Source organism: Miniopterus schreibersii (assembly GCF_964146895.1).
Source record: "Miniopterus schreibersii genome assembly, chromosome: 3".
Taxonomy (NCBI): Eukaryota; Metazoa; Chordata; class Mammalia; order Chiroptera; family Miniopteridae; genus Miniopterus; species Miniopterus schreibersii.
The window spans coordinates 56,544,953-56,566,596 of record NC_138103.1 but is presented as its reverse complement, the minus strand read 5'-3'; the positions used below and the strand labels follow the sequence as shown (position 1 = coordinate 56,566,596).

The 21,644-nt window shown below is 39.0% G+C and overlaps 1 protein-coding gene across 1 annotated transcript in view; it reads left to right on the top strand.

Moving 5' to 3' along the window:
* Nucleotides 1-21,644, top strand: part of ADGRV1 (adhesion G protein-coupled receptor V1) — a 425,471-nt gene that overhangs the window by 338,897 nt on the left and 64,930 nt on the right. The window contains exon 86 of the mRNA XM_081133843.1: nt 12,933-13,090. Coding sequence (XP_080989969.1) covers nt 12,933-13,090 — 158 coding nt within the window. The remainder of the gene's footprint in view (nt 1-12,932; nt 13,091-21,644) is intronic.

Sequence of the window (21,644 nt, the reverse complement as noted above, 5' to 3'; positions counted from 1 at the left end):
ACTGTTCTCTTATTGGAAAGAGTTGTACTTCTCTTGAACTACTGGGAGAGAATGGTGTGTGTGTGTGTGTGTGTGTGTGTGTGGCCCATGAAATAATATCCAGCCTATAGAAACATGTTACAAGAGTTTATTTGAGCCAAAATTTTGAGGACATGCCTGGAAGCAAAACCTCAATGGATTGGGAAAATGCTTTTGAAAATGGCAGTTTTGCATTTCCTTGAATGCATTTTAGAATCAGGGGAGAAAACATAGGAAGGTTCATGAAGTCCATTGGTGGTACCTTAAGGAGATGGGAGGAAGCAAAGCAGGGAGATCTCTAGGATTGGATAAAAAGCAGAATGGAGAAACACATGCTTATTTTACATTGGTGGGTACCAGGTAGTTGATTTTTAACATTTACCTCACATAGAGATGGGATGCTGGGAACAAGACAACAATGAGGGGTTCTGTTCGGTAGTGCCTGTTTTTGAGCCTTCAAGGGATCTAGAAAAGAAAACTAACATTTCAAAGGTATGTCATCCTAGATGCATAAGAACAATGGACAGAAGTCACTTAAGGTAAAGATTGACCTTTCCTAAGGAAGCTGTAGGCCTGGGAGGTAACTACCTGCCTTGGACTGCCCAGTTAGGAATTTATGATCAGACCATAATGCATAGCTAACTTTTGGTCACTGAGTGTGTCAGGCCTGCCATGTGGCCCCCCTGAGCTTCCCAGACTTTTTCTATAGCCCCTGTTTTGTTCAGTGTGTGTGTGTTTGACTTTGAAACACCTGCTAGAGAAAGAAAACCTGGGTGAATATAGAGTCCAATTTTTTTAACAAATAATATTTTGGTACCCCACTCCTAGTTCAATCTTAGTTTATTTTTAATTTATTTTATACTATATAGAGTATATGCCTTTATCAGCTACGTAAAAACCTTTAGGCAACATCAGTTAAACTTTAATATTTTATAGAAAAAAAATGAAAAAACTTTTTTTTTTGGTGATGAGGAAAGTAGGGGAAAAGACAATCATGAGGATGTTATTTACTGCTACCCAGGTACTAAAGTAACATGGTGGGAACCCTTAGCAAAGTTGCCTTAACTGCGAAAGAAAATGCCTTCAGAATTCCAAATACAGTAACATAGCTGTGAAAATAACAGCTTAGCCATAGTAGAGGAGGCCACTGAGATGGTGTGTGCTCCCTTACCCTTCAAAACAGCAACCTCTGAGAAACATTCCTGAGCAGTTGAGTAATCTGCATCCTGATATAAAGATTTAATCACACCTCACATTTCTGGATTTTAAATCTGAGATTTAGATTTAAATTGGGTCACTTTGGCATAACCAAATGGAGATTTAAACATACATTTAAAAGATTATATGTCTTTTTTGCTTTCAAATGACTGAACATGGACCCAGAGTCTTCATGTTTAAGTCACCACTGTGGGTATTCAAGGAAGTGCTTCCTCTTCCAAGAAATGGTTTTGACGCTTGGTTAGAGGCGATGAAAACTTTGTGGATACGCTTGCTGTTGCAGAAAATCAATGACGTTAACCAAACATTTGGGTATCCTAGTAAATGGAGTATGAATACAATTAAATTCCATGTATCATTTCTGTACCTGAGTAAATGTTACCGTGTCTCAGAAAAGTAATTAAACCAATGTCTATGCTAATGTGAATAATAATGGCTATCCTTTGTTGAGTCCTACATACTAGGCATTATGCTAAGCATTTTAATCAAATTAATTTCCTTTAATTCTCACAACACATTTATGAAAAAATAGATTTTATTCACATTTTATAAGCGAGAGTACAAAGGCTCAGAGAGGTAACTTCACTTGCCCATAGACACACAGTTATTAAATATCAGTGTCAAGGTTCAAAGCCAGGCCTATCTGATTGAGAGTCCACACCTATAAGCACTTCACTTTCTCACTCTCTGCTTTGTGAAATCGTCATATTCTTTCTGTCTTCAGTTCTGAATGTCCCAGACAGTGGTAGATTTTGATGCATTTCCACCCATAATCAAACCCAGTTAGATTAGCCTCTGTTCTTGGTGATGGAAGGCAGCAGACTCTTTAAGCAAGTGATGATTTAGAGGAAATGATGCCTCTGACTCCTCTCTACATACTTGAGCAATAGGCCTCCAAATGAGTTATGAAGAACAGTACTGACGTTTGGTAAGATTTTATCATCTAAAAGTACATGATACCTTCCCAGATGGCATGAATATTACTCTTGAATTTTCAGCATGTTTTAAAAATTATTTTCATTTTATGGCACATCAAACTTTTATTTGAAGTAAGAGAGAAAAAGAAAGAAAAGAAACTACCACACTAAAAGGAAGTGTTTAAAGACATTAGCCCAGCTCTACAATTAAGTAGTTTGGCTACCATTAAGAACCTCAGCCAAAAATCTTTATTGCATATTAGATCATGGTATTTTTTTTAATGAGAAGAAATTTTAAAAGTTCATGAAGAAGATAACTTTAAATTTTTAAGGCAGGTTTGGGACTATTTGGATTTTTCTCACACATTCATGATTATTCTCAGAAATTAATATTACTCTGCTGTTCCCATTTCATTTTACTGCCCTGAAATCCTGTTGTTGAAACTACAGGACTTGGAAAATAACAGGAACATCCTGTTGTCAAAAATAAATTCCTTATGATAAAGTACTGATTCAACTGAAGCCAATTTTTTTTTTTTTTTTTCAGAGAAGAGAAAGGGCCTCAGTGGGAGGGGGGCTTATGAATGACAGAAAGCCATTTTGGGTTCATTGCCCTTTCCTGATATCTTTGTTCTATCTCTAAATAAATAAAACTTATTCGTTTGTATGAATTTTTATATTTTTAAAAAAATTTTAATATATGAAGTCATTAAAAATTTTCATGGATGAATAAGTATGGTCTATGCTGCCTGGGTGATTACTATCGAGTATTATATGCAGAAATATGCATGTTCAGTAGTCTTCTAGCTCTAGGGGATTCATATGCAAAGTAAAATAAAAAAACACTGGGAACACTTCCTAAAAAGGGAATTTTTAGATTATTAGCAGAAAATGGCCCCCTAAAAATATTCTGTTATTTTTCTGTCAGGTCTGACCTATGCTCAGAGCTTCATTTAGAGATTTGACCTAGGAGTTTAGGCAGCCAGGTTCTGGACAAGCTTTGCATCTTGGTTTTTTTCACCCACAAAACTAGAGGCAGGAGAGGATGGCCTCTACTATCCCTTCTAGTTCTAAGGTCCTATGGGAAAATAATTTTTTAATGAAAGGAAAAATATAGTTATTTTTCTGATAGGCAGCTCAGGTTGATGGGGACATTCACAATGCCTTGTCTTCTAATAATCAGCATTGGGGATCTCCCAGAAGAATGCAGGCTTCTGAGAAGCTAGAAACTCTCCCTCTTCTGGAAAACTATCAGCTAATTGGCCTTTTCCTTCCATTTGCCCTCCCCTTGGGGGCTTTGGAGTAGGGGAGAAGAGAGGGGGATAGCATCAGGGCAGGTAAGAAACTATCAGTTCAAATCCTTAAAGAAGCCCCTGAACCAACAGCTCAGTCTATTGTTGCTGACACTTGTGAGCCATGCTGGCTTGTCAGCCTGGGTGGTGCCATCATGTTATGTGGCACTTCCTTGAATATTACCTGCCTCTTTTGAATAGCTCATAATTACCTTCACTTTTCAAATTAGAACCAAGTTTCAACAACTAGTTTTGCAGAAACACACATGAGTCATGGGGAAAAGCAGCAAAGGGAAAGTTTCCCTCCTTCCCCTCATGCAGAGCCACCGTGCACACGGGCACATCACCTTATTTGCGCAGTTGAATCACATTAAACATCTGCTGACTGATAAGGAATTCAAGAGAGAAAAGCCGGTATGCAACCCCACCTCTTTCACGGAGCCTTCTGTCCCTCCCCCAGTTAGCAGGTTTTTCTTTCATTGAATTCATACTGTTCAGCACTTTCTCCCCCCACCTTTTTTTCTGAACACAGGTTAAGTCTTGTATATACATAAGAGGATTTACATCTTAGTAACAGGTGATAATAATAATTGCAGCTATCTTTTATTGAGTATCTACAGCATGCCAGGCTCTGATCCAAGAGCTTTATGTGTCGACTCAGGTCTCACTGCACTCATGTGTAGTAGATGCTGTTCTCTCCATTTTATTTTTATAAGAAATTGAGGTATGGACAAGTTCAATACTGGTCCAAGTCACAGAATCAATAAGGTTAGTATCTGGGATGGACCCAGGGAGTCGGTTCCGGAGCCTTTGTTCCTAGCCGTACACCCCTTTTCTTCAGGCAGCGTTGTACTGACCCAACAGGAGGCTTCTGCCCACTCTGCGCTTCTCCCTCACATAGACCCCCAACAGCAACATCTCTTCCTCTTGAGACCTTTACGTAAATCACAAAGGAGATCACTTTATATCTCTTTATCTAGTATCTAGTTTAGGGCTGTCCAGCTAAGGAACTTTAAAATATTGCTTCCTCAACATTCAGGTGTGATCCAATCCTTACGATTTCCCAACTTCAAGGAAAATGAAGCGTGTCATTTCCCCATCAAAACTGAGGATTCCCCAGAGAGTGGCTGAAATTTGGCCTCCATATCCTTTGCTCACTTTTACTTTTCTTTTCTGAAATTAGTTCATGACCTCTGTCTCTTTTTCCCTAGGTATTTTGGTCGATGTTTTTTGACCTTTTTAACATTTATAAGATATCCCTCACATGTTGGGCTTGCAGTATGGGATTTTATAATGCTCTCGTATTGTTACATTGTATTTTTCTTGCTCCAAGATCCTTCAGGGAAGGAGTTATGCCTTTTACACTTAAGTTCCCAGCTATATCTGCAACATTTCAGAGCATATTAAAATATTCAGTAAGTACTAATTAATACTAGTATCATGGACCAACCTTAGCAACCACCTAGTGTGAACATATAAAGGGTGTTTAGACATCTTAAAACACATCTCTGATGTGCTAATTCAGTGAAGACCAACATCCTGAAATATTTGTTCAATAAAAAATTCAGTATATCAGGGTTGAGAAGGCCTTAGCAACAAAGCTGGCTGTTGAAGCCAAGATATAACTGTGTTATATACAGCTTAAGATAACGAACGACCTTATAATTATTGACATATAACTTCATCTCATTATCCTTGTTCTCTCAATAGTAAAAAGTTAACCTTATTATTTACAGATTAAATTTTTACTAATAGGAGAAGGAAGTGTATAGTGTATTTTAAACAACAAAGAGACTACAATGAACAATCTCTTAATGATTTCAAGTCCTTATTTAGGAACGTCAGTTACTACAATGTGCTGTAAATGTTAATGTGACTACAGATGATACAAGGTGTGTTATGACTGAGCATTCATTCCTGCAGGGACTGCTCTAGAAGTGTTTTCTTGGAGCATTTGCAACTTTCACAAAAAGCCAGAGGAATCTGTGAGTCTAATCTCCAAGACAGTGTAACGTGGCTACTGTTCAGTAAAAGGTGGTTAATCATTATCAGTTGGGTTACCCTTCTACCAAGTGATTTTTGCCTCTCTGAGAAATGATCACTATTGCTGTCAGGATTATTTACCACTTACAGTATATCTATATCCTTAATAGAGTGGCCCACAGTGACACTCTCGTCAGCATAGACCTACACTTCTACCTTTCTCATGTATTTCATGGGCAATACAAGTGTATTGTAAGAGTGTTTGTGAAGAGAGAATTTCAAAGCCTACAAAGTTTTCATCAGGGAAAAGAAGTAACAGTTATGCTAAGATGGCATATGGCCCCAAATTTCTTCTTAGCTATTCCTAAGTGCCTTGAGTTTATTGAAGTAAATACACATTAAAATCACAAAAAAACAGCCCTAGCAGGTTCATCTCAGTGGTTAGAGTGTTGGCTGGGGGACTGAAGGGTCCTGGGTTTGATTCCAGCCAAGGTATGTTTAGCTCAGCTAAATGTACCTCAGTTGCAGGATCAATCCCTGGCCCTGGTCCCGAGGCAACAAATTGATGTGTGTCTCTTACACTGATATCCCCCCCCCCCTTTGAAAAGCAATGGAAAAAGTATTCTCTGATGAGAATTTTTTAAAAATCACAAAAAATAAAAATTATATCTCCAGCATTAACCTAGGATCAGAAAGTACCGCATCCTGCCTGTGGTGAGGGGCTGGCCTCACTGAAAGCTGCTTCCTCCTAGTGGTCACACTCTGAGGATCAGTGTGCCTGATGAAATCATGCAGTCAGATGCGGGTGGAGAGAGCGTGCAAAAAGACAAATATTTTTGGACATTAATCTTATATTCTTATGCCTACCTCTGTAAATCTATATTTTTATAAAGTTATAAAAACCTGTAATTTTATTATCTTCTGATAAAAGAATGTGGTATGATTCTTCAGGAAAAAAAACTTTTTTCGGCATTCATTCCGAGCCTTGGTAAGCAAGCAGGACTGTTCTGAATGCGCTAGGACGATGATTTTTTCAGTACCAATCGATTTTGTTTTACTAGAACATGGAGCATTAGTGCATGCAAAAAAAAGCAAGTCAGCGTGACCTTACTCTGATTGAGTTCTGAATGGACTTGGTTCACTGGAACCCACCTGGAGCAAGGGTGGTAGAATGCTTTCAACAGTGTCATCCTGTTATTCAGGGAACAGACTGTCCAGACGTGAGTTTCTTAAAAAAATAAATGGTCCTTTGGGGTATCATGGGTTCAGACTGCTTTCTATCAACTATCTCTAACCTGTTAATACTGAGTCCATTATTCATCTTTGAAATTTATGTGTAAATATATTTTACCTTTTCATGAGCCTGGGATGTAGGTAACTGTGTCATTCACCAAGAGCTAATTATATGCAACACAAGACTGTTTTTTAGTGTATATAGTGTATCTGCCTACTTTAAATTTTAGGCAGTTTAATGTTTAATGCATTTTTGTTCACATTTTTCTTTGATCAGTCTTTTCAAATAATGTAAGCATATAGATACATTATAAGTACTAAAAGGTAAGCCTGATTCTCATTTTTGGGTCCTTTGGCTTCTTCTGAGGCCGTTGTCAATGCACAGAGTTAGAGAGCAATGCTAACCATGGTGTAAACTAGAGTGAGCCCTAAAACTGGTAGACGTGGCAGTGATAATCGGCTACCTCTTCAAAAGCAACATTGTTTTAAGGAACAGTTGTGTGTTCACTCCCTCTTTCTCTCTGTCACCCATTCACTAGCGCTGTTTGAACTATGGCCATTAGAATTACATGTAAAAACTCACCAAAGCTACTTCAAGTAAAGGGGGCAGGGCTATAGACGTATATGTACCCCTCAGCCATTCTCATGGGCATTCAAATACTGGAAATGAGGTGTAGCTGGACCTCAGAGAACTTGAATTAGAATGCTGAAAACCAAGGCCACACTCTTCCTTTCTCAGAGACAATCTCTCACTTGTGAGCACCTGGATGTTCCTCCCTGCTCTCCCCTTTTCTCCCCACTTTCTCTGTCCATTTCTTCTGTGTCGTCATTGTGTATTTACTCCAGCCTGGCTGTTTGCTCTGAATTTATATTGGCTCTAGTGCCCACCACTAACTAACAACTATCTGTGGCAGATTCTCAAAGCTGATTAGCTCGGCTAAATTAGAGCAGAATCACTAAGCTATAAGTCAGGGGCAAGGCAGAAGAATGGTTGTCTTTGGGTCAGGTATACAGGGTATCCCAAAAAAGTGTATTCACACAATGTCTGTAGATTATTACATTTTGAAGATGAAATATATTTTCATAAACACTGCCTTTATAATTATTCAAAGTGTGTATACATTTTGGGGGGACACCCTGTATACCTCATAGCTATTCACCAGTGGCTAGGGAGATCTGTGGCTGGGGTGTGGGGATTGGGGTACATGGTTCATGGGATCACATTTTCCAGAAACCTTGGGCAGTGTGGGCAATTGACGAGCATGTTTATTGCTCGTCACTGGCAGAAACCTTCCTTCAAGGGTTGTTTATATGCAGCAGGACTGAGTATTTACCTCCCACCCACACCCACACGCCCCTTCTGTTTCATTCCACCAGTCTGCAGATCTGTTCTCTCTTCTCACTGTATTTGCTAGCTCTCTCCTTATCTGCAATCAGAGTGCTCAGGTTGCTAATCGTAGGCTTCTAAATATGACAGATCTCTGCTTCTCTATCCCTTTTCTTCTTGCTGCTTTTCTTTCCCTCTGCTCCTTCAGGCTGCTGTGACCACCATGTGCTGTGAAATCTCTGGATCTGATTTTCCTCAGGGCTACATAGTCCCATGGCTTTGCTGCCAAAGAGATGTAAAGATTAGTTAATTGCATTATTCTACATTATGTCCCTTGAGTGTGCTAGAAGAATGCTTCTCAAACTATGTGCACATGAAACAGCTGGGGATCTTGTTGAAATGTGGTTTCAAAAGCTCTGTCATAGGTGTGAGATTCTGCATTTCTAACAGGCTCCCAGGTAGTGTGATGATGCTGATGGAAGAGCAACATTTTGAGTGGAAGACTGGATTCTCATGCCCTGTGTATTTATTGTAAATATAATCTGTTTGATGTGAAGGACCATGACTTAGGCAACTTTATGTACCTTCCCATGTCCAGCACTGTACCTGGTACATGATAGATATTTAAATGTTGCTTGGATTTTGATTGAACTGAGCACACCCACGAAATACAGAATTTTCTATGCCTGCTTTTTCTTTAAGTGAGTGGTTTTCAAACACTGCTAAAAATCAGTTGAATCAATACACATTTCTTAAGCGTTTTATTATGCAAAGCACTAGGAGAAATATAAACAAAAACAAATTATAGTCCCTGTCCTCAAGGAGAACACTGGCGTGTTTACCACTAACTCTAATGTGGCTTTACTAGAATTGTGGAAATAATTTTAGAATTGTAGAAGTAGCCATGAAGGCAAATGAGCCTGTTTATGCTACTAGCAATTTGACCTTACGCAATTTAGGTCTCATTTTTCCATGTGTACAAGGAACCTAATGGGATTGTTGTGATGTTTATGCATAATAATGCATGTGAGGACTGAGTTTCATGCCTGGCACGTAGTCAGTGATCCCTGCTAGTGGTGGTGGTGGTGGTGGTAAGTACAGTAGTAGTAATACTTACGATAGTCTTTATTTTCCAGCTAATTCAGTTTAAGAAAACACCTTATTTTTTCTCTTCCCCTCTAAGTACATCTATTATCCTAATGTTCAATTTCACTTTGTATGGCTTATCTGCAATTTAATTTTAACTTTGTTTTTGTTTAAAGCTTAAAAGAAAATGCATTTCAGAATTCAGTCTATTTTCCTTGCTAAGCTGCTGTATGCACTACAACAGAAGGACAGAAAGAATCTGTTTTCTTACCTTGAAGCTACTTAAACCCAAACTGATTTTCTCTTCACTCTCACATCTTATCCATGTGGAGAAGACAACGTCAGTTGAAGCAACCAATGTAGCTTTTGATGGAGATGCCATCATTTAACGAAATCTTAGGGAGACCTACCTGGGGGAGGTTGGCACATGAGCCTGTGAATCATAACTATTATCATTGTCTTACGGAGGAGAAGTACTTCATTGTAAAGAAGAACCCCCCCCCCAAAAAAAAAGAAGACCTTGGAAACAAACATTTATTTTTCTTCCATTTCCTAGGTCCTTTTTCATTATCTGTGTAACGCAGATGTAACCCAGATGTCAGCCGCCTGGATTACTTCAAGTCCTCCAGTTTGCCAGGGTCACCTCATTCTTTAAAATAGAATTTAAATGGACCCAAATCACAGTCACACGTACAGGGAGTTCCCAGCATTCCTCCCAATATTTTCAGCAGTTGTAGGTGGGGTTTATGTCTCTCCTGGACTCCTTTGCTCCTGAGCTTCATCTTATGCTTGTTTCATACAGGAATAAAGAAACTGAAACTCCCATGCCACTGACATCATTTGTTTTTTTAGTAAAGTTAGATAATGCAAGTGAAAACACTTCAGTAAGGATAAAGTGCTATGCAGGGGAAGTAATAATCTTACCAAATTAGAAAGTGACATAAGGCATTGTAACTGCTCCAAGCTACCCCTGGAAGAGAAAAACTGAAGGTAATGAAACAGTATCTGCTTGTTTCATCTGGCTAAAAATAGAGGAAAGGTTGAAGTCCTTACAAGATTTTGAAATAAATTAGGACTGTCTGTGGGTTATAATAAGAAAGAAAATTTATCCATGAAAGTTTAAGAGGGAGCAGCAAATGTTAGTCATGTGATTTCAAGAACCCCAAAGAACATTCAGCACCAAAAGAGGGAAGCAGGGTCGCCGGAGTGCTCTGGAGCTGGATGAGCTGGGCACTACGAGGAAAGACTTTCCTCACTCTTTTTAAGAAAACGCATCCACCAGGCCTTCGTCTCATTTTCTGGTAACTGCCAGATCCATCCTTGAAGCAGTGGCTGCCAGCACTATAACCAGCTGCTTCCCCAGCCCTCGCGTGTGCGTGGCGTTCACCCTGTACATTTCTTACATTACATTCAGTTTTTCCAAGAATCTGTTTTCAGCCTTATTTCAGAGACTGTTCCTAACAGGATACTCATAGTTTCCTAACTCCCACATCACTTTCCTGTAATCTAATCCTCAAACTACCTGGATGCACTGTACATCTTACTCGTTGGACTGAAGGCAATTCTGATTGATGAGGCTTTTTTGGTTTTCCTTTTAAGGGTAATTGTCTGACGCCTTAATCCCTAGGAGAGGCAGTCCGCAGGCAGGTAGTGGTGCTGCAGGGAGCCTGGGATGGAGTCACAGAGCTGGGCTGGAGTAGGCGAGGGCAGCCCCGCGGTGTGCAGGGTGTGCGGTGCTGAGGTACGCGGGAAAGCCGGGAGGGCTGCCAGCGGGCGGGGGCCGGGGCCAGCGCTCTCCTCACTAGTGATCCGCCCGTGTGGACCATGCAGAGCACAAACTTGGGGCGCTCTCAGCAGCCCGGTGCTTATGAGAGGCTGTGACCTGTGGGGTTCTGAAGGAGCATGGGGGGGTAAAGGGTCACTTCAATATTGGATCATTTCCATGCCCCTTTCTCTGAAAGAATGGGCCAGGGTGGCCAAGTCATCGTACATGCGGGGAGAAGTGCAAAGGAGAGTTCTAAGAGCGATGGCACTTAGGGAATGTCCTTCTTTCCTGAGGGCCCTGCAGACATGCCTGGTCGGTGCTAACCTCCCTGAAGTCCACTTTGCCATTTTATTTTTTAACCAGGATGGTGCACCATTAGTTGGGGTTCTGATTTCCAAGGTTGTCCTCTGAATGTAAAACGAAGGAAAGTTTTTCGGAAGGCACCCCCAGTAGAGCAGTAGGAACCAAACGTGGTCAGCTACTGAAAAGTTGTGTGTGTTGGAGCCAAATCTATACCCTAGCACTCTGTATAAAATGTTTATGATTCCTAGAGCACCTCACAATAGATTCAGTAACTATCCTCATTTTACATCCTGAAACTCAACTGTGATGACATTTTTTCAAGGTAAAAATAGAGCAGTGAAGCCTGTGTGAGTTTCTTCGTCAGTGTCTGTGTTTGTCCAAACACCTTTAGGCTGGTATATGGCAGTAATTCCACAGTTCAGAGGAAAACAATAAAAAAGCCATTTAAAGCTAATGAACATAGAAATGACTAGCCAACAAGACCACTATTTTTGGTGCAGAAATATACTCAAGATCAAGGCCATTAATGTTTTCCTGTTTTATTTCATCATATGCCTTCTACCTGGAAGATGCGGGCCTGTGGCCCAAGATGAGCATACAGGGAAGGATTCAGCCTTTGTGCCGTCCAAATTAAATTCTAAAAGCCAGGAAATTCATCATTCTGACATCCCTTTGTAGATGCAGAATATGTGTTGAAATATCTCTTGAAATGTGTCTTGTTTACAAGAGGAATACATTTAGTGGATCATGTTCATTAGAAATAATACCTGAGTAAGGTCTTTGATAATGTGTCTCTTTTTAAACACAAAATTGAGGCACTTTTTTTCCCAAGTGGCAAGAATGGATGTTTCCCCTGATTACCTGTATTTTGGATTTTGATGTTTCCTTCTAAGCAGGTTATATTTTTTCCCCTCGAGTTTTCTTCAGAATCCATTCTTTTTGACCATGTTGTTGTCTAGGTTTATGTATTAAAAATGGAGAAGTTGTGGAAAATATTTGAAAAGAACACTACCTACTATTAAGATTTCTTGTAATTAAAAGTATTATAGTTTTATAAGTTGTAAGAGGTGTGTCCTTTTTAAGAATACATCAAGAGTACAGTTTTAGATATTGAGAATGTATTTAGTAGTCCTCCATCTTTACATTTTTGTGTGAAAGATTTTATGTAAAGAACAAGAGGATTTTATAATTCATGAGTAAAAATTTCCAGTTACATCTCTAAAACCATTTTTTGTAGAATTTCAGTGTTACCAAAATGAATAAATAATGTAAGTTTACCTTGGACCTCATTGTTCTAAATAAACTCTAGTAATAGCAGATGCAACTGAGCAGTATAGCTGCTAAATGGAAAGTTGTCATCGTTTTCAAGAGAATTCAAGGCTCCTTAGGAAATGTAGAGCTTAGGAATGACAGAATTGAGCCCTAGGAATGCTCCGCTTTGCCATTAAACAATACCTCCTCTCATGCAGTCCCCAGTGTGACCTTGGTCTCATTAGGCCAAGAAGATAGAGCTGCAAAGCAAATGTGCATTTCTCGAATTTATTTGGCCAGACCCTTTTTTGAAGTTTTCGGAGCATCTCAGGATATGCATGTTTCACAGATCCTACTTTGTGAAGCAGTGGGTTAGATTTAATCATGTAGCCTCTGCTCAAACAGAGCTTCAATTTGGCAAACCAAAAACGTCCTTTTGCCAACATTTAGTTACAAAGAGTTAGTATAAAGCAATGATGTCATACATTCTGAATGTTCGTACTGAAGTTGTCTGAGTCATCCCGTCTCTTCTCTTTCAGGTGTTTCATCCCTAATATCTACGCAGCCCTGTTCACTGCAGCTCTAGTCCCTTTAATGTGTCTCGTGGTGGTGTTTGTGGTGTTCATCCACGCCTACCAGGTGAAGCCGCAGTGGAAAGCATATGATGATGTCTTCAGAGGAAGAACAAATGCCGCAGGTTTGGGAGGAACTGTGTTTGTACTTTGGAGATGGGAACTTTTTAATGGGGGGGAAAATGTCACTGAAAAATTTTTATCAAAAAAAAGAGTGAAGTTAGAGTCAGCTTTCAGCTCTGTAAATGAAGCTGTAGTCTCCAAAGTCTCCTGCTTCTTGGTCCTTCCTGACATCTCTCTTCCTTTGGGTCTCTGTAGGTGTTATTGCTCGTTTCAGTCTTGTCCTCAAAATATTAATGTACAAATAAACGAGTCACCGAGCCTTTGGGAGGAGTTGCTCTCCAAAGCTTCCTTCAACTTAAGAAGTAATAACCTATGTTCGACCTGTGAAATTTATTCATGTCTTTCAGGATCTGAGAATTCAACACAAGCAAACCTCCATAATGCTCAGGAGTGCCATGTCTGGCATATGGAGTTCTGCTTGTGCTGACAGATGTTTAAAAACATATGTGATCAGACAGCTTCATAAGTGGCTACACATGTCTAGTTATTTAACAGGGCAAGTCTTTCCAACTCAAATTGGCTTTCACTGCAGCTCATTTTTTCCCTTTGAATCATGCTTAGTACAGGTTTTTATGATCTGATTCTTTTTTTGTTGGTAGATTAGAGTCTGTTAGGAATTTTTTTAACTAAGAACAATAACCACATACCTACGTACAGAAAACTCAGTCTAAAATGATGTGACTGGAATGTTAGGGAAAACTTTATAAACTGGGAGGGGGGGATCCCTCTTGGACCATTGAAGAAAAGGAGTCTCCTCTTCTCTAAGCTTTGACAAATATAGAGCCAAATGAATGAGAGGAATTCTTCACATTTTAAGTGCTTCTCAGAGTTTAAGCAAGATATCATATATGAAGTCCCTAGAACAGTGTCTAATATATTCTTAGGAGCTCAGTAGATACTGCCATTTATAGGATTTTAAAAAGAGGCACTCTGATGTAAGAAAAGCCTTGTAGCACCTGAACTAGATCAGGGAAGATGCAAAAAGATTTTCCTCGTGGTGTAAAGAGAAGGGACTCTTTTATATTATTTTGTGGGGGTAATTTGCAAGATAGCTGTATCTAACTACCTCTTCTATATTCTGTCTCATTTAGCATGGAATGATTGTGTAGGCAGAAATATTGTTTAATATTATGATTAATCTTAAATTCTTCAATTAGAAGGCTATTTAATGTAGCCCTAGCCTGTTTGCTTCAGTGGTTAGGGCATCAGCCCTCGGACTGAAGGGTCTTGGGTTCGGTTCCAGTCAAGGGCACGTACCTCGGTTGCAGGCTCGATCCCCAGACCCAGTTGGGGCCCCTGTGGAAGGCAACCAATTGATGTGTCTCTCTGTCATTGATGTTTCTCTCCCTCTCTCCCTCCCCCTTCCATTCTCTCTGAAAAGCAATGGGAAAAACACCCTCGGTGAGGATTCAAAAGACAACGTGTATGTAACGTAGGAATCCTACTTTGTCATGGTACATAGAATTTTTCCAGAAGCTATGCTTTTATTGAACTTGGAATTCATTTTATTACAGTGCATATTCTTAAGAGAAGAGTTGTTAGCTTCTTTCCCCAAATTACAAGATTTGTTTTGTTTTCTATATATGAAAGCACCAGTGTTTGCATGTTTTCAATAATGATAACCTAAGGGCCTAACATAATGAGTTAATCCCTTTCATGCCTAAATCACTCCTATGCCTTTTGGGATTCCTTTTGGTTTGTTTTGGTTTTTAAAGAATGTTTTACAACTTTTAAAAAGAAAATTTATTTATTTTTAGAGAGAGAGGAAGGGAGAGGGAGAGAAAGAAACATTGATGTGATAGACATCGGAGGAAAACTAACAAAGATAGCCCTTAAAATCAGCATCAAAAGGATGAATTCAATCTAGGAAGAAAAAAAACACACACAGAATAAACTATGAATAACTTTAAATAAGTATTTAGAATCCTCAATAATATAAAGCAGGAATTATCAAACTATGGCCCTGGCAGCCACTCATCTGTTTTCCCATTTCATCTAGTTATTTTTTTTACAGCTTCATTGAGATATAATTTACACGTCATAAAGTTCACCCATTTCAATGGTACAGTTCAGTGGTATTTAGTATACTTATACAGTTGTGTAGCTATCACCATAACATCGTTTTTTAACATTAGCATTTTCAGAGTCCCAAAAAGAAACCCCATTAGTAGTGACTCCCCATTCTTCACTTCAATGAGTCCTAGGTAACCACTAATCACCTTTTGTCTCTAGATTTATCTATTCTGGACATTTCATATAGTGGGATCATAGAATATGTGGCCTTTTGTGTCCAACTTCTTTCACTTAGCATAATGTTTTCAATGTTCATCCATTTTATAGCATGTATCAGTACATAGTTTCTTCTTATTCCCAAATAATATTCCACTGTATGGATTCACTACATTTTGTTTATCACTCATCGCTTGGTATTTGAGTTGTTTTCACCTTCTGGCTGTTAGGAAGAATGTGGTCATGGGCATTTATATACAAGCTTTTGTATTAACATATGTTTTCATTTCTGGGGTATATACCTGAGGTGGTATTGTTGAGTCATATGGTAGCTCTGTGTTTAAGATTTTGAGGAACTTGCAAACTGTGTTCTAAAGAGGCTGCAGTGACCTGTTTTTGTAAATATGTGTTTTGGAAAACCCAGCCACACCCATTTTTTTACACATATTCTATGGTTGCTTTCACAATACATAGATGAGTATGTGTAGTACAACAGGGATCATGTGGTCTGCAAAACTTAACATAGTTAATATCAGGCCCTTTATAGAAAAATTGTGAAGGCTGACCCTTGGTATAAAAGAAGACATATCCACTAAAATCACTTAAACATAAAAAACAAAACTAGATATAAACAAATAAAACTAAAACAAATTGAAAATGAAATCTTGTCAGTGAAAAATACACTAGCTGAAAATTTAAAATATCTTAATATTCAAGATAAACTCTAGAGGAGACACAGAGAAGAGGGAATTAATGAATTAGGATCTGAAGCTAGGATCGAGGAATTCTCCAAGGAAACAAAAAAAAAGAGAGGAAATATGAAAGCAAAGCTAAGAGGTGTGGGAATAGATTGCCAAAAGAAAAGGCTACACGGAGCGAGGAAAAGCAAGGTTTGAAAGGTAAGGGTAAGAATTTTCCAAATTAAAAGAAAATAACATAACTATACATAAAATAGATATCTACATGGGGAAAAATGGGGGGTAGGAAAATGCTGAAAATTTTAGTATATTAGCAAAATATAAAGTACATTTTGAAACTTTCCATGTCCATGTTTTTGAAAAACTGGATAGTGAGCAGCTTTTCTTTGCTTCTGATAGTCTATATTGTATGAGAAGTGGCACGAACCCCGCTCAGGAGTTCAGATTCCGTGGTGCAAGCATCTGGAGCGAAGTTCTCTGAAAACCTAAGCTTCAAAGGCAACACACCTACTGGTTCCCGCCTCTTCACTTTCGTCTGAGAAACCTGCACTCTTTACACCAGTGTACGCTTAATGCCTGAGAAGGAGGGCGGTTCTAATTAGTCTCGAGCAGACCCGCTTACTTCTGTGCCATGCCAGCCTGCAAAAGCAGCCTTTTCTCTAAGGCAGCTGAGATGGTTTATAGGCTAGTTATATTTTGCCCTGTATTTTTGAACTGGATGACCATTTTAAAATATATTAGATAGTTTTATGAAATATAGATTCTCAAGTAATAAATCAAGAGGAGAAAATAAATCCCCTTCTCTTACAAAAAACAATTTCCCATTTCTATAAATGACACTAAATTTTGACTATTGTTGTTCAAACATTGTCAAGGATTTTTTTGTTTGTTTATAAATCACTTTTAACAATGAGTATGATGCATTATGAGAAAGTTCAATTTGTAGTTTCCTTATAGCCAAATTGTTTTTTTGTTTGTTTGTTTTCAGTAACTATAATGGTTATGATTATTTATTTACCCTAGAGTTTTAAGCTTGGTAAACTAATGCAATTAGTTAACACCAGAATCACTTATTTGAATAACTGAAGAGCTTGCATCACTCATTTTGTTAGGCCTGGACTTTTTCATGGGTCTATAGAGCTATTCTCCAAACTAATCACTAATGTGCAAGTTGGATGTGCCTGACAATAGGAGCAATTTTAAATCAACGCTGTGTGTTTGTCATGACTGTTAAGTATCAATCCTTTACAACTGTGTATTTTGAGTTACTTTTTTGTCCCTGGTATCCTTCATTTCCGAGTTCAGATAAACTCAATGAAATCCAAGGGAAAGGGGGGTACAGAGAAAGCTACAAAAAATAAAATACTCTCTGTGCTGTAGTCTTCCAAAGATGGCCACTGTCAATCCCTGCCTTTTCTCAGCGTGGCCTGGGACAGCGATGACAGCTTGGCCTCTGTGCCTCTTTTGCTGCCTGATTGTTATCAACCAAATTTTCAAAGGTCAGTGGGTGCTAATGAAATTCACTGGCCTCCTCCTCTCCTTAGTGGGCTGAATATGCAGTGAGAATGAGTCAGGATAAAGGTATGTTCTCTGTGCTAAATTTCAATGTCTCAAACAGCATTTTAAACAAAGCCTGTAATTTTAGGGTTTGGTTTTGATCTCTGACAATGATAAGCTTGTCTGTTCTTTTAGGCTCATCAGAATTTACTGGCTCCTTTCTGATTCATCAGCCAGTTCTTATATGAGGAATGATTCACAGAGGATCAGGGAAGGAAAATTAATTTGAATAAAAAGAGGAAGTGGGTGATTACAAATCCCTTTCTTATAAAAACCCCACACATTTATTTCAGTACAATAGATAAAAATGTAAAGGCCCTTGATTCAGCCATCTGTGTATAACATGAATCTAAGTTATGTAGAATTTACTGGTATACTGTAATGGCTACTTCTCTGCTTGGGAACGTATCTGAGACTGAATGGTTCCATTTCGTCTGGGGCTCCATCACTTCACATTTATGGTGAACAAAAATAGTAATATAAATCAAGGTTCTATTGCTATTATGAAAATCATTGAGAAATTATTATAACATTACAAAGCATCATCCCTTATATCCTAAAGGTGAGTGACTTGTTTCCCCTGACATTTGAAAAATTTCAAATAGAGTTCAAAGAAACTCAGTGAAATCCAAAGGAAAGGGGGAAAGGAAAGAGCTCCTGGTAAATTCAGTAGGCTGTGTCGTGTTCTCCAGAGGTGGGCAGCCCTCAGGTACCTCCCTCCTGTTGTGAAAGTGCTGCTTCTCATACAAAGTGGTGGAGTCTGTTTCACCTCTCTTTAAATATGGACTGGCTTTGGACTTGCTTAGACCAATATAACATGATGGATGTGATGCCGTTCCATAATGGGCCTGGCCTTCAAGAGAACCAGCAGTTTCAGCCTCTTTTCTCTTGGAGGCCAGCTACCATGTAGGAAGTCCTGTTACCCTAAGACAACTGTGATGTTCGAAACCCCAAGCTAGTTGTGTGGAGTGGCCACGTGGGTGGACATGCTTGGCTACCTTCAGTTGTTTCAGGTACCTTGGCTCTGATTCTAGACATCAGAGTAAAGAAGAATTCTTATAGGTTCCAGCACAAGTAGATACCACCCAGAGCAAAAAAACTGCCCAACTCAGACTGTAGGATAGTAAGAAATAATAAATTATTTTAAGCCACTAAGTTTTGTGGTAGTTTTATTGTGTAGCTATAAATAGCTGAAACACTCTGGTTCTAGGATTTTTATTCTCACATCAGAATTATGTCATTGTCATTTTAGATTTTATTGCTTGAAGGAACATACATGGTTTATAAATAAAAATGGAAAAAGCACAATATGACCTTTTTTTCCTAAAGCAAAATTGAGACTTCCACCAAAGCAAAGTAAAAGTAATCTTACCTAGTAACAGTATGTGCTTGAATTGGATCCAGAATGACCAATATAACAGGTTTTGCATGTCCTTGGCAGTAAGCTGCTTATTTGCAGTCTGCTCTCAGTTCCATTGCTCAAAAGAAAATAAAACAATGCCTAGGGACCTAAGGAAAACCCCAGAGCTTCTCACCGGACCACGAACAATCTCTTCCACTTGAGCTTGAAAAATCTTTGTGAACACAGTTCAGTCTTCCCACATTTTGCCAGTAATGGTAGGGAAAATCCAAAATATTTAAAGAAACATTGTGGATGCTTGTCCTTTGCTTAGATTCATATCCATGACCTCAATCTTGGAAGATTCAAATCAGAATTCTTTGAGCCTGAAAGATGATGTGTTGTCCGCCTTCAGTGTTTGTTTTCTTCATTACTGTTTTTAAAAATATTTGGGATTTGATTATACTTATTAGAAACTAACACCGGGAATCGGTTTCCTACAGCTTAAAACATGCAGATGAAAAGTATTATAAAAATAAAATCATATAGTTGAGAGAAAGCTTAAATTTCTGTTTAAACTTGTTGTTTACACATGTAACCAAAGAAGACAAGGGACTAATCATTTGTGGTGGAGCTGAGTCTTTCTAAACCTAAAGTTTCCTGAATATTTTTACCTCGGTGAACTGCCTCTCACCTAGTCACAGCTAAATACTGAGGAGGACAAGGGTAGTTCTCTATTTAGTCTATTACAGTACTGAACTTTTAAGTCCAATTTACGTTTGTGCTCTAGGCAGGCAGAGGACACAGGGCATGGATGTGGTAGGGCTGGAAGAAAGAGTAAAGGGCTGGGCTGCATATAAGTGGCAGGTGTGAATTTACCTGGGGCCTGGTATTCCTAATTGTTATAATCACCACTACCAATTAAGACTCACCATATGCCAGACACTGTGCTAAGTATATTGTATATATTATCTCTATTTTTACAAGAATCCTATGAAGCTGGTATTATTATTTCCTATAGCCAGATAAGAAAATCAAGGAAATGACACAGAAGAGTGTCCAAGTCTGTAGCTGGCATTGGAGCCACAGGTGACTCTCAAGCTCTGCAGAGCTGTCATTAGTGCCAGCACCAATACCACTCTGTTATCAAAACTTTCATCAAGAAACATAGCATGTAAACATTGAATTGTCTGGGATGGCAAATTACTTCTCTTCGTCTCCTAATTTCCAAGAAAGACTGCCCCCTCTCTTTATGGTACTGAAACATCCCTAGAGTCCCCATTATTCCCATATGTAGTGCAGGCATGATCATAGTGCTTAACTTTATGGGGCCACTGGAAGGATCAAATGTTAATTCATATAAGGTCTTTAGTGCACGCCCTGGAACGTACTCGGCACTCAGCGTGTGTTGGTATTTCCATTAGCATAACTCTTTTTCTTAGTCTTTCATTGACAGTTTATATAACTTTTATTTTAGACAGGATTTATAAGATAAAATGAAACATTGAAGAAATAGTATTATAGAAATAGCATCACTCTTTTAATATGTGCAGAATACCGTCAGATGTGTAATTCCTTTGTCCTATATGCATCCTAAATATCTCTCAAATATGCCTCCCTCTTCCTTTCTTCATGATTATGCCTGGGTATTAATCAGCTTGAATTGCCATAAAATACCACTGACTGGGTGGCTTAAACAACCGAAGTTTATTCCTCACAGTTACCGAGGCTGAGAAGTCCCACAGCCTGGATGCTAGCCAATCCAGTTCCTGATGAGGGCCCTCTTCCTGGCTTGCAGATGGCCGTCTTCTCACTGTGTCTTCACATATCCCCCTTCTCCCCTTCCCTTCCCTTCCCTTCCCTTCCCTTCCCTTCCCTTCCCTTCCCTTCCCTTCCCTTCCCTTCCCTTCCCTTCCCTTCCCTTCCCTTCCCTTCCCTTCCCTTCCCTTCCCTTCCCTTCCCTTCCCTTCCCTTCCCTTTTCTTTTCTTTTCTTTTCTTCTTTTCTTTTCTTTTCTTTCTTTCTTCAGCTGTACTGAACTAGCGCTGTTGCCTAAAGGTGACATGATTTCTGATAAGCCTGGACTAAATAACATAACTGAATCCACTCTTGCTTGCTGAGTTTATCAACAGGTTTGTGGTCAGGAAGGAGAAGGAATGGAATTGAAACTCATTTCCATCTTTTTTTTTTTTTTTTTAAATATATCTTTATTGATTTCGGAGAGAGGAAGGGAGAGGAAGAGAGAGAGAAACACCAATGATGAGAAAGTTGTCATTGATTGGCTGCCTCTTGCACGCCCCCGACTGGGGATTCCACCTGTAACCGGGGCACTGACCAGGAATCAAACCAGTAACTCCTTGGCTCATGGGTTGATGCTCAACCACTGAGCTACTACAGCCAGGCGAAACTCATTTCCATCTTGATAGCTCTTGTGAATAGGCTTCAATGAGGTGTTAGTAGAAGATACAGTCAGTATGGTACACATTTAAAGCCAGTAACTGAGATAATCACAGGAGCTTTGTTGCTGAGGTGCATTGCACTCTTTTTGACCCTCAGTGCATTGGCATCTCTCGTTGATGTATGTGTACCATTGCCATCCTCAGTTTGAACCAGCAAATCAGTGAAACTTTCCCCATTGTTTATAATTTTTGTACATAGGCAAAGTGAGTTTCTCATATTTTTCCTTGGCAGTTTCTCTCCAAATTAATAAAAAGTTTAAATTTTAATTCCCCTG